This window comes from Carassius carassius, chromosome 13 (assembly GCF_963082965.1).
Source record: "Carassius carassius chromosome 13, fCarCar2.1, whole genome shotgun sequence".
NCBI lineage: Eukaryota > Metazoa > Chordata > Actinopteri > Cypriniformes > Cyprinidae > Carassius > Carassius carassius.
In genome coordinates this window covers 27,829,033-27,842,449 of record NC_081767.1, presented here as the reverse complement: position 1 = coordinate 27,842,449, position 13,417 = coordinate 27,829,033, and the positions used below count along the sequence as shown (strand labels likewise).

General features: G+C 36.2%; 1 protein-coding gene across 2 annotated transcripts; it reads left to right on the top strand.

Moving 5' to 3' along the window:
* Positions 1 to 281: 281 nt before the first annotated feature.
* On the top strand, positions 282 to 13,384 carry si:ch211-260p9.3 (1-phosphatidylinositol 4,5-bisphosphate phosphodiesterase gamma-2). Of its 2 annotated transcripts, XM_059565193.1 has the most exons (32): positions 282 to 392; positions 499 to 690; positions 923 to 1,120; positions 3,412 to 3,505; positions 3,647 to 3,694; positions 3,777 to 3,861; positions 4,000 to 4,083; positions 4,268 to 4,308; positions 4,422 to 4,494; positions 4,788 to 4,889; positions 4,983 to 5,101; positions 5,204 to 5,289; positions 5,388 to 5,505; positions 5,597 to 5,765; positions 5,968 to 6,003; positions 6,863 to 6,943; positions 7,105 to 7,176; positions 7,290 to 7,370; positions 7,485 to 7,657; positions 7,863 to 8,069; positions 8,187 to 8,306; positions 8,404 to 8,584; positions 8,698 to 8,736; positions 9,349 to 9,415; positions 9,607 to 9,764; positions 9,934 to 10,024; positions 10,233 to 10,454; positions 11,141 to 11,265; positions 11,641 to 11,761; positions 11,838 to 12,008; positions 12,985 to 13,076; positions 13,190 to 13,384. In XM_059565193.1, the coding sequence occupies exons 2-32, from the start codon at positions 507 to 509 to the stop codon at positions 13,193 to 13,195; spliced, it is 3,444 nt and encodes a 1,147-aa protein (XP_059421176.1). In that variant the 5' UTR covers positions 282 to 392; positions 499 to 506; the 3' UTR covers positions 13,196 to 13,384. The 2 variants fall into 2 exon arrangements, with proteins under 2 accessions (XP_059421176.1, XP_059421177.1); XM_059565194.1 differs by lacking the exons at positions 282 to 392; positions 499 to 690 and having other exon boundaries at positions 1,000 to 1,120; positions 3,395 to 3,505.
* The last annotated feature ends 33 nt before the right edge of the window (positions 13,385 to 13,417 follow it).

Here is a 13,417-nt window from a genome sequence, read left to right as displayed (position 1 = left end):
TCTTTCCAGTAAAATCCACTTCTTTTCACAAATTCTTTATATTTTTCTCCACCCCCTTGTTTTAAATGCAAAATATCTGTGCCACTGTTTGTCTTATGAACTGTTCAATTTGAGATCATTTTTATAGATAGAATTTGGAAGTTAGATCTAGGTTTAGAGGCTTTTGGAATTTCAGGTACAGGTATTTACTGTATCAATTCACATATAACTTTCATGAAGATGATTTGGGAAGATGATTTTATGTCCACTCTTGTCTTCTGGAAATGCTTGCTTTTCATCATAGGAAATAAGAAAGCTGATTATGCCACAGGATGTGAGGTTTCTCAAGACTGGTTTTGATAATAACCAACAGACGCCATTTCTCAGTTTGCTTTGAGCACCGAATCAGGAAGGTAAGTACTTCTTAATATACATGTTTTAACTTTTAACAGTTGTTGTTTTGATAAACATAAAAGTGTGAAGCAATCTGATGCAAGAATGCTCTGCCTCGTGTGTCAGATGCAGTGATGGTTGGCGGCAGTGAGTGGCATGAGCTGATAGAGGATGAGAGGAGACGGGTTACGGAGCATCTACAGATAGGGACTGAAATGATGGTGTATCAGCAGAGGGCTGAAAGACTCACTGTCCAGGTCATTATGGAGAGCATGCAGGTGGCCTTGATACGCTCTGACGACAAGATAGTCAGAGTGTGTAAGTTGCTTCCTTGAAAGTAGACTTGAATCAAGTAAATTAATGCTTTTTAAAATAGCAGTTATATTATTTTACACTAATATCTAAGAAAGTGGTCCTACTTTTGCACTAATTCGGGCCTTCATTTTCAGAAGATTTGCTTAGGCAAGCACTGGTATTTATGCAAAAAATACTGATGATATACAGGAGTTGATCAATTCTGTATAGAAAATCTGTGTTTATTTATTTGCAGTGGACATTTTTGAGTTCAAGGAGGTTCGCCAGTGGGAGACATTTAAAGATTTCCAGAGATTTAATGAGAGCAGCAATAGGGGCAGCAAATTTAGACGAATTTTTGGCCAATCTGAAAAAGAGCTCCAGCAGGACAGCAAAACCTGTTTCACCATCTTCTATGGATCTGAGTTTATTTTAAAATCGCTAAGTCTAAAAGGTATGTAACAAGTTCCTCACACATTTTAAGTTCACAATCAGGCAACAAGATGCTTATTTAGCAGCATTTACAACTGTTATAGCTAGCATTCAAAGGTTTGGGGTTTGTAAGATTCTTTATTTACAGGTGCATTTCAATAAATTAGATTGTTGTGGAAAAGTTCATTAATTTCATTAATTCAACTCAAATTGTGAAACTTGTGTATTAAATAAATTCAATGCACACAGACTGAAGCAGTTTAAGTATTTGGTTCTTTTCATTGTGATGATTTTGGCTCACATTTAACAAAAATCTCAACAAATTAGAATACTTCATAAGTCCAATAAAAAACATTTTTCGTGAATTGTAGGCCTTCTGGAAAGTATATTCATTTACTGTACATGTACTCAATACTTGGTAGGGGCTGCTTTTTCTTTAATTACTGCCTCAATTCAGCGTGGCATGGAGGTGATCAGTTTGTGGCACTGTTGAGGTGGTATGGAAGCCCAGGTTTCTTTGACAGTACCCTTCAGCTCATCTGCATTGTTTGGTCTCTTGTTTCTCATTTTCTTCTTGACAATACCCCATAGATTCTTTATGGTCTGGTGAGTTTGCTGGCCAGTCAAGCACACCAACACCATGGTCATTTAACCAACTTTTAGTGCTTTAGGCAGTGTGGGCAGGTGCCAAATCCTGCTGGAAAATGAAATCAGCATCTTCAGAAAGCCGGTCAGCAGAAGAAACCATGAAGTGCTCCAAAACTTCTTGGTAAACGGGTTCAGTGACTTTGTTTTTTAAAAAAAAAAACACAATGGACCAACACCAGCAGATGACATTGAACCCAAAATCATCACAGACTGTGGAAACGTAACACTGGACTTCAAGCAACTTGGGCTCTGAGCTTTTCCACCCTTCCTCCAGACTCTAGGACTTTGGTTTCCAAATTAAATACAAAACTTGCTCTCATCTGAAAAGAGGACTTTGGACCACTGGGCAACAGTCCAGTTCTTCTTCTCCTTAGCACAGGTAAGACGCCTTTGACATTGTCTGTGGTTCAGGAGTGGCTTAACAAGAGGAATACGACAACTGTAGCCAAATTCCTTGAACGTCTGTGTGAGGTGGCTCTTGATACCTTGACAGCAGCTTCAATCCATTCCTTGTGAAGTTCACTCAAATTCTTGAATCAATTTTGCTTGACAATCCTCATAAGGCTGCGGTTCTCTCAGTTGGTTGTGCATCTTTTTCTTCCACACTTTTTCCTTCCATTCAACTTTCTGTTAACATGCTTGGATACAGCACTCTGTGAACAGCCAGCTTCTTTGGCAATGAATGTTTGTGGCTTGCCCTCCTTGTGAAGAGTGTCAATAATTGTCTTCTGGACAACTGTCAGATCAGCAGTCTTCCCCATGATTGTGTAGCCTTTTCCACGACATTCTAAATTATTAAGATACACCTGAATTTATTTCAAAATAAATTTGTCAGGATGCATTATGGGATGGGATGGGATGCAAGGATGCATTAAATTGATCTAAAGTAACAATAAATAGATTTATGAAGTTACAAAAGATTTCTATTCCAAATAAACGTTGTTCTATTGAACTTTATATTTATTAAATAATCCTTAAAAAATGATTTTCACAAAACTATTAAGCAGCACAACCGTTTTCAGCATTAATAATGAATAAGAAACCTTTCTTAAACACCAAATCAGCATATTAGAATGATTTCTGAAGGATCATGTCTCACTGAAGCCTGGAGCAATGACTGCTGAAAATTCAGCTTTCCATCACAGGAACAAATTACATTTTAAAATAGAAACAGCTATTTAAATTGAAATAATATTTCAGAAAATTAATGTGTTTAGTGTTTTTGATCAAAAAAATTGCAGCCTTGGTGAGCATTAGAGACCTCTTTAAAAAAAAACATTCAAAAATCTTGAAGCCCAAACTTTTGAGCCATAATAACAGTGCTGTCAAATCTAGTTTGTGCTAGTTTATGCTAGTTAGTATTACAACATATGCATATTTTCCACCAGCAAAACTTAACTAATTAAGCTGGTCTTTTTGGTTGACCAAAGAAGCCTTTCTGGTTAAGCTATAGCTATAAAGGGACAGCAGAACAGTATCATCACCAACATCTAAAATATAACGTATTCTGGCAAACAGCTATGCTAGCAATAGTACACTTACCAGAATGGTCCCAATGGAGCACCCTGAGGTTTCAAGTCTCAGTTTGGTGGACAATAATGACCATCTCACCACTTCATTTTGTCAATCTGTGCTTATTCTGTAAAAGCCTTTGCTGTTCTACAGCTGATTTAGTGGAGGATGCAGAGAAATGGCTGACAGGACTGGAGTTACTCAGACAAAAAACACTGACGACTCAGACACCAGAGATTATAGAGAGGTACATAAACACACACACACACACAGACACACACACACACACACACACACACACACACACACAGATAGTGTACTTTGTGTATCCATAAACCATAATACAATTCAACAAATATTTCATTCTCTGTTTTTCCCTCTACTGTAGTTGGCTGAGGAAGCAGATGTACTCGGTTGATCAGTCAAAGAAAAACAGGTTCTCCTTTTTCTCTTTGACCTTTTTTTCAACCAGTCTCACTTTTGCTTCTGTCTCAACCTCGTTATTGTTTCTCTCTCAGCATCACCCTGAAAGAGCTCAAGTCTCTTTTGCCACAGATGAACTTCACTGTACCAGGTGGACGTTTTCTGGAGGACAGATTTGTGGTATAAATAATAGTGAAACTGAATTCTCCATTTACATTTATGCATTTACAGATGCTTTTATCTGAAGCGAGTTGGGATTAGGATTTTACACTTTCTAATATTTAAGTTATAACACATTTAACACAAGTGTATGTCCAGGAGGTGGAAGCAAAAGATTATTCCCTGGATATTCAGCAGTTTCACAAATTCTACAATTTTTTAATATTTGAAAACCAGAAGATGGTGAGTGTACAGTTTTTTTTTTTTTTTTTTTTAGTGTTTCATTGTATTTCATTGTTATTTGAGTATCAGTTCCATTATTTATTAATGTTATTTGTAGTATTGAATGGAACATTTACATATTTACAATTTATAAATAAAAATATTTACAATTATTCATTAATTTCTTTTTATTATTTGTTATTAGTTGCTAGAAGAGTTTGAAAAAGGGCCTCCAGCCTTCATAAGGTAAAACAAATAAAAATTAAAGGAGCCATATCATGAGAATTTTATTTGATTAAAAAAATATATATATGTGTAATATGAAAACTTTATTTGTTTTTATATGTATTTCTCTGCAGTAATACTGATAGTCCTGAATGTTCTGTAGTTCTCCTCGATGATTTCCAAAACTTTCTTTTATATCGACAGAAGGTAAGACCAATGTATTGTTTTATCTTATCTTTTCTCCATCTAGCCTACTGTTTTTAATGCATTCGAATGAAGAATCTTATGCTCACCAAAGCAAATAATATTCTGAAACATTATTGTAATTTAAAATGGCTGTTTTCTATTTTTATATATGTTCAAATGTAATTTATTCCTTTTATGGCAAAGCAGCCATTATTCCATTATTTGCTACTCAAGAAACATTTCTTTTTGACTACGAATGTTGAAAAGAAATATTAAATTTGAAAATGAACTGTATATTTGTTTTCTGACCGTAGGAGGCCTGGGCGAAAGATTTGAGTCAGGTTCAGGAGTTGATGACCATTTTCATCGAAGACACCATGAGGAAGACCAGCGATCCAATGCTTACTATTGGAGAGGTACAAATTACAGAGATCTGTTTAGTTTGGCATCAACGCGTGAAATAAATCTATAAAGCTGAAAATCAGAACAAAATGTTTCTGTCTTTCTAGTTCCTCAGTTTTCTCTTCTCCAAAGAGAACTCGATTTGGGATGAGAAGTTCTCTGAGATTTGCCCTTTGGACATGAACAATCCTCTGTCCCACTACTGGATCAACTCTTCTCACAACACGTCAGTGCTTCAGTTCTTCATGCTCGAACACAAATGCAGCAGCTCCTCCTCTTCCATTATGAACTTCCTGTGCTACTTCATGTGTTTTGCTTTTTTTCACAGATATTTGACTGGAGATCAACTGCGCAGTGAGTCTTCAACGGAAGCTTATGTGCGCTGCCTGAGGCTGGGCTGCCGCTGTGTTGAGTGTCAGTGAACAACGTACCAGTTTTGCTTGGAATGGATATAATTCATATTATTTGATATTGGCCCTATGTTATTATGTATTCTGTTTTGTGTAATTCAGTGGACTGCTGGAATGGTCCAGATGAACCTGTCATATACCATGGAAGGACCATGACCTCCAAGATCAAGTTCAAGGATGTGGTGAAGGCCATCAATGATCATGCTTTTGCAACGTCTGAGTTAGTCATCAACAACACACACACACATTCAGTTATCATTATGCAAGGTAAATGCAACATTCAACAATCTTATTTTCATCTCTGTTGGCAGGTATCCTGTGGTGCTGTCCATAGAAGAACACTGTGACATCAAGCAGCAGAAAATGATGGCTCAGATGTTACGAGATGTTTTCCAAGACAAGCTCCTGACCGAGCCGCTGGAACCAGAAGCAGACGATCTGCCCTCACCAAACCAGCTGAAAGGCAAGATCATCATCAAGGTGGGGAAAAAAAGTCCAATTTGTCAGCTCACGTGGTTGAACTAAATTTAGCAGGAAAAATTGCAGAGATCCTTAAGTTGCTTGAGTCTCTAATGTAACATGACTTATGAAGATTTCAGTGTAATTGTGTAGCAGACTAGGAATATACATTTTGTAGTATCATCGTTAAAGTGCATGATTCCCTGTTTATTCTCTTCAACAGCACCAGAAAATAAAAGAGAGTAATGACACCAATAAGGTATCCACACACCAGAGAAACGTCTTATCTCACTCACATAACAAACAAACTCTGTTTATGTCTAATATGGAAAATTAATTATTTAGGCTTTGTTTAGACTACATGCAATTCAGATTTTTTTTTTATCCGATATACATGATCATGGTGACAACACAGTATTTTTGTGCTAACACTGAAGCACATTGCATTTGTATGTGAGTGTGAACATCAAATGACGGATCTCTTCAAATTGACTGAAAATGTACTCACTCTCAGGCCATCAAAGATGTAGATGATTTTTTTCCTCATCAGAACAGATTTGTAGAAATTAACGTTACATCACTTGCTCACCAATGGATCCTCTGCAGTGAATGGGTGCCGTCAGAATGAGAGTTCAAACAGCTGAAAAAAAAAACAATAATCCACAAGTAATTTACTCCAGTCCATCAATTAACTTATTGTTAAGCAAAAAGCTGTGTGTTTGTATGAAACAAGCATTTTAACTTTAAACCATTGCATCTGGCCAAAAGTCCAAAACCCACCAGAAAACGCTTATTCCAGTGAAAAATTCCATGACCTCTTGTCATCCATATAAATCATATGGATTCATTGTGGATTATTGTGATGTTTTTTATCAGTTGTTTGGAATCTGAAGGCACCCATTCACTACAGAGGATCAATCAATAAGCTAAAGTTCTCCAAATCTATTGCAACATCTTGGCAGGTCTGAGGATGAGTATATTTTCAGTAAATTTTTGAGTGACTGATTCTTTAAACATCTGACATCATTCAAACGTCTAACAGAATAAATGCACATGTGAGTTTGTTTGCATTCGTTTTTTTATGTATCATATGCCAGTTTTCTATTTGCTATTAACAGCTGGAGGAAGAAAAAGGAAACACAACTGTGAAAATAAAATTAGACAGCTTCAAGAAAATTGGAAACACTTACAGGGAGAAGGTGCAATTTTTACACGTTTTTCTGTGATATATTTGTATTCTCCATAAAACAAATTTTCTTCATTAGGGAATTTAAATCTGTTTGCCAACGGTGTCAGGATCTGATTGAAGTTTTAGGAGGCAGCTTTAGGTTATTTCATAATTTCTCATATTTCAAAGCAGATAAGAAAAGCTAAAGAAAACCGTGTAGTGGAGAAGGAAGGAGAGCTTTGCATCTGGGATCCAATAGATAAGGTGCTTTAAATTCATTTAAAAGTGATCTCCTTTTTGCTGTTACATATTCATAGTCATAATAATAACTTCTTCATAGATGAAAATGTATTATAATATATTTATTTTCAATCTAGAGGTTTTACAGGCATGATTGTGTGATCTCAGATAATAAGCTATACTATTCTGAAGAGAAGTTGGAAGAAGACAGTCCTGAGGTAAGTGACTCATTGTCTTCATTAAAAAGTCAGTTCAGGTCATGGGAAGACAAACCACTTTCAGAAGTTTTTTATGCACTTTCACATTTGCTTGTTTCTTTCTGAAACGTTCAGGACGGCTCACAGCTGCACCTGTCAGAGCCCTGGTTTCATGGACAGTTGGCCGAAGGCAGAATAGCCGCTGAAAAACTCTTGTGTGATTTCTGCAAAGGGAGGGATGGAAAAGATGGAACCTTCCTGGTGCGAGAGAGTGAGAGGTTCATCAGAAACTACAATATCTCCCTCTGGTACTTAATCTGCCCAGCCTTTCACTATTCTCTTTTTTTTCAAATTCTTTCACAAAAAAGGTTTGAAGCTTGTGCCTAAATTAATTTTCATTAATTACATTGCATTGGACCAATGTTTAGCACCAGGCTTATATTCACAAAGACAAATATTGTAAAAAAAAAAAAAAAAAAAAATGGTTGATATAATAATATGTGCTCTCTGTAGGACGAGCGGGAGAATTCAGCACTACAGAATTTTCTGTTCCTCAGAAAATGGTCATTGGTTCTACTACTTGACAATCAAGCAACGTTTTCCTAGTATGTGTGCCTTGATCAAGTATTACACACAAAATCCGATCAAGTATGATCAATTAAATCTGCACCTCAACGGTTTTCTGCCTCGGCTCAATTTTGTGCCTTACCACCAAATGGGGTAAGATATAGCACTTTTTTAAACAGTTACTCATATACATACACATTCCAATGCCGGATCATTTTTCTGTCACTGAAACTAGAAATATCTGGACACAAACTTGTGTTGTCTATTTAGGTGGTTTTACAGTAACCTGAGTCAAGCCGAAGCAGAAGACTATCTTCTGAGGATCCCTCGAGATGGAGCCTTCCTCATCAGACAAAGAGAAGAGCCTTACAGCTTTACCCTTTCCATCAGGTTCCTCAATATTTTCCTTTTCACTTCTTTACTGTATTCCTCGAAGACACGTACTTTCCTCTCAGTACGTATTTTTATTTGTTTATGTGTTACTCAGAGTTGAAGGGGATGTCGAACATTATCTGATTTACCAACACAACAGCAAGTATGTGTTGGCAGATGCCTATGAGTTCGGTAGCCTTGAGGACCTGGTTAGCTGTTTTCGTGACAAGCTTTTCTACGGCAAGACAAAACTACGCTACCCTGTAACACCACAGTTAGTGGAGCGCTTCTGTATGGTGAGAGAAGAGAGAATAGATAAGAGAAGCAAATTAGCCACAGAAACTAAAAGAGATACAAAAATTGTGACCATCTGCAAACTGTAGTTTTGTATCATATTATGTTTTTGCAGGTGGATATATCCACATGTGAGAGCGAACAGTACAGTGAGGTAAGTATGATGGGGCAAATATTTGTTTTACACCAACAATGACCCTAAAAGTATTGGGAATGTAAGTTTATAATATTCTACTATAATGTTCTACAAAAACACTTAAAATATATGAGTTTCATTGTATTAGATTACAAAATATCACACCAAGTGGCATCATTTCTCAGCCATTTTTTTTTATTTGTAAAAAATAAATAATTTTAATAGATGCATGGTCTATATCTAATATTAAAAATATTAAATGTTAATATTAATATAAAACTAATATGAAAAATTAAATTAATTTGAAATTAAAATAATTGTGTTTACTGTATATATATATATATATATATATATATTCACACATACAATCATACAGTAAAATCAATTATATTTTTTTTAATTATATATTAAGGACTTCTGACTTCATGCATGAACTAATTCATACAAATTGTATTAATTTACTAATAATTCATTTAAATAATTGATTTAAAGTCATTGCATATATTTAATAAAAACCATTATGTACTGAATATGAATTATTGTAATTTATATTAAATATATACTTATATATACAACAAAAAAGTAGATATGTATATGTATAAACTGATTTGAGCTCAGGGTTTCTTTCAGGTTGCTAAAGACAATCCTTTAGGCGACCAGTGTAAAGGTGTGGTGGACATCTCAAAGTGTACTGTTGGTAAGATTGTTTTTCCGCTTGTGTGAATATGTTTTTACACTAAGCTAAGCTGTGAGATGCATATAAAATCTCACCAATTATCAGCAGCAACTGCAAGAAAGATTGTTCTCATTATTTTCAATGATCAATTATTTACAAATGATAAAACTTTAATACTCTTTTCCTTGTTGATCTGAATGGGTTCTCCTCAGCATGCAAAGCCAAGCATGCCAGGCCCCTTGTGGTGACCCTTTTGAATAGGGAGAATTTGAAGCTAATTGAGTTCACGTGTCAGATCGTGGAGCAGGTGGACGAATGGTACCAAGTGCTTCTGAGCATCATCCAAAACGAGCAGAGTTTGGGGAAAGCGGTTTGTTTCTGCTTGTCTTTCTTGCCTCACTAACTCACATTCAATATCTGTTATTGTGCTTGATTATCAATAGTGTATCTTTCTCTCTATTTATATTTCTCAATGTTTGATAACCAATAGTTCCTGTGAATATCTATGCACTGACAATCTCCCTTACTTCTCGAAATAGAGAAGAGCAGAAATGGAGTCAAAAACCAAAATAGCTGTTGAGATGTCAGACATGGTGGTATACTGCCAGTCTATCAAGAAAAAAACTTTTGGTACGTAATTTACCAAAAATTACACAAATTAAACAAAAAAGTGTGGAACTAACTAAAATGAAAAGCAGCTGTACTTTATCATACACATCAGCATTAAGCAAAACTAATTCAAGGCCACGTTCAAAACATTCCAGAAATGTTTTGAGGTGAGCGAACCAGACATTTCATTTCATTTATTATTCCATTCTGCACTTTTATGACCACTCAGAAAATTACAACTACAAAGAGGTGCGTTCCGTTCAGGATAACATGGTTCCAAAAGAGGAGAATGAAAACGCTGTGGAGAAGTCGGACAGCATTCTGGAGTACAACCGCAAAGCGCTGACCCGTGTGTATCCCTGCAGTGCGCGAGTTGATTCCTCTAACTTTGACCCTTGTCCTTCATGGAAACTAGGCTGCCAAATGGTAGCTCTCAACTTCCAAACTCCTGGTAAGCGAGAGAGATTTATTTGAAATAGAAATAATTTGTAACATTATGAATGTTTTTAATGTCACTTTTGGTGAATATGTGTATTTGCTGAATAATTGTATAATGAATAATAATTACATAATAAAATAAAAAATCTAACCGAGCCTTGTTGTGGTAGTAAAACCTCAGTACTCAAGGGGATGATAGAAGGCTATTTTAAAATGTTCTGTTTGGAAGGAATTTAGTTTCCATATCAGGCCTGAATAACCAAATGCATCATTTACTCGTTTCAAGGAATAGTTCACCCAAAAATAAAAATTAGTAAAAAATTTCATCCAAGATCAAGAAGAGATTGAGACTGATTTTTTTTCTCAATAGCCTGAAAGTGAGCACATTTAATTTTTTTGGTGAACTATTCCTTTAATGACCAGATACTGTAGCTATCCAATCAGAAAAAAAGCGTTATCTTCAAATCCTTGTGCCATTAACCCACATCTGCTATTTTTGTTCATTATTTACATAAGTTAGCTATAAACATCTCAACATTGACTAACTTTCTCAGCAAGCCTCTCTTAAAACTATTGCTTCACCATGATTGTACTTGATCTTAGAAGAAGAGTTTACTCTAATGTCTGCAGTAGCGTCCCAGAACTGCTCTCCAATAAACGTGTCTAATAAATCTTAACCTCAATGTCATCTCTCTTCAGATAAATTCATGCAGCTAAACAGTGCTCTCTTCAGTCTGAATGGAGGCACGGGTTACGTGCTTAAACCAGAGTGGATGCGAGATCCAACCAAGAAGAAGCCTGCTAAAAAAAACATCAGAATCAGAGTAAATAACTCTTTTTGCTTGAAACTGCAGTTCTAGAAGTTCTTGAGTTCTAGAATATCAAAGTAATAGGAATGCAATGTAAATTAAAGTAAAAAGTAATTATTTGCTCACCTTGATGTTAATCCAAACCTATATGACTTGAATTTTTAGACTAAAATATTATAAGTTGTCATTTTGGTGCTTGACAGTCTCCGGTTATTTTTATTTTGTGAAAAAGATTTCCTTATGTGTTCCATGGAAGACAGATATTTAATTTTCTTTAGGGTTTTACATGTTTTGAATGACATGGCAAATGATCATTTTTGGGAGAACTACCCACATTTGTGTGGTGCCGTTTTGTCAAAACTGTTAGTAATTTTCTCTGGTTTCCTCCAGGTTATGGCAGCCAGGCATCTGCCCAGTCCAGACCACATCGTCAGTCCTTTTGTGCAAGTTGAGCTGTGGCCGTACACAGGAGGTCAAGCAGACGACTACAGTTTCAAGACGACTCTTTTCAGTAAGGATACGGGAAGAGAGATAGGGAGAGAGGAATTAAAATTTAGATTACAGTAGTGATGTTGGTTTCTTTGCAGAGGACAACGGACTGAATCCAGTGTGGCTGGGCCAAATGAATCCAACCAGATACTTTAAAGTAGATGAGCCAGATCTGGCCTTCCTTCGCTTTGTGGTTTTTGAGGAGGACACATTCTCTGACGCTAAGTTTCTTGCACAGGCCACTTTTCCTGTTAGAGGTATTCGTCAAGGTAAATCCATCCAACAGATCTGAGCCCCAAAATATATATTACGCCTTTTAAATGTTTAATTCTTATTTTAGTGAACTTTCTTCACTTAAATAAGGGGGGGGGGGGCTATCTTAGGCTACATATACACGACAATGATGTAGTCAAAAACAGAAATTTTTTTCCCTTGAGTTTTTTTTTAAAGTTTCACATGTACACGACAATATTTTCAAAACGATTCGCGTCTATGGTTTTTATACAAATCAGTGAAAAACGGCCAAAAATGCTGTATTACGTATGCCAGGCCAGTAGTTGGAGCGGTCACCTTGTTAATAAAGAGTACCTGTAGGGAAGTGACGATTATATGTTGTATATGATGCAAATCCACACTTTACTGAAGAATCGAACACTTGAGCGGCAACAACAGTTTTCTACAAAGTCCCTCCTTCCAACAAGCGCAGACTGCTCTGATTGGCCAACTGACTCAGTGCATTGTGATTGGCCAAACACCGCAAGCACTCATTGGAAATGTAACGCACCTTTCCATAATCGCGACTCGCAAGCTTCATCTTTCAAAATAAATGTGCTTTCGCCTAGATACACACAGCATCTCCCTGACATGACTGCTTCAACACTAACTGTGGTTACTGAAACCTTGCTTGAACATTTGGGCGGCATTACGCAAATATTTCCACATAGTGACGTAGACATGTGGGGGCATGTTTGAATGAGCCGTTTTAAGGGGGCGTGGCAGAGTCTTAACTTTTATAAAGAATATCTCTTTGGATTTGAGACTTTAGTCTTTGCAACTTTACAGATCTTCTTGATGCACTAAGAGCTTGTAACACTCCAAAAAAGAAAGGGAAAATTTTGATCGCATCATATGACCCCTTAAGTTTTTAATTGCTTTCATAATATTGTTTCAAAGAAAAACGGTTCCTCTGTATTAAAATTTAAAGGGCCTCTGAGCTGTTGCATTTCTCTTCTGGTCATTTATTAGGGTATCGGTCTGTCCCGCTGAAGAACGGGTTTGGTGAAAACCTGGAGCTTTCATCTCTTCTGGTGCATGTACATCAGGGGGAGGTGAGGAAGGTGAGGTTTTTTTTTTGGATTAATATAAATTAACCTTGAGACTGTTGATATGAAAGCAAGATTTCCTCATTCCAGTCACTAATAGTAATGAAAAAAAAAATCTTTGTTTACAGGTGTAAAGTAGACCGCCATAACCACAAGGAACTAGCAGACGTTTCAATGTGAATATGGTGAAAAGCATGTGGTTTGGTCTTGTTGTTTGGAAGATAAATTCCAGATTCTGGTTCAATGTTGAAAAGAAATTGTAAGGACTGCAGGGCAGTTGCTGAAAGACTGAAAGAGATCTAAACAAAGTGTGTATATTTGTATTACATATAAATGTGTATATTTGTTCACATGCT

Excerpts from the sequence above, each read along its gene's own strand:
- si:ch211-260p9.3 (XM_059565193.1), top strand. The coding sequence starts at position 507 with ATGGTTGGCGGCAGTGAGTGGCATGAGCTGATAGAGGATGAGAGGAGA. Across the intron at positions 3,506-3,646 it reads ACACCAGAGATTATAGAGAG|TTGGCTGAGGAAGCAGATGT; the intron begins GTACATAAACAC and ends CCTCTACTGTAG. Across the intron at positions 3,695-3,776 it reads GATCAGTCAAAGAAAAACAG|CATCACCCTGAAAGAGCTCA; the intron begins GTTCTCCTTTTT and ends TTTCTCTCTCAG.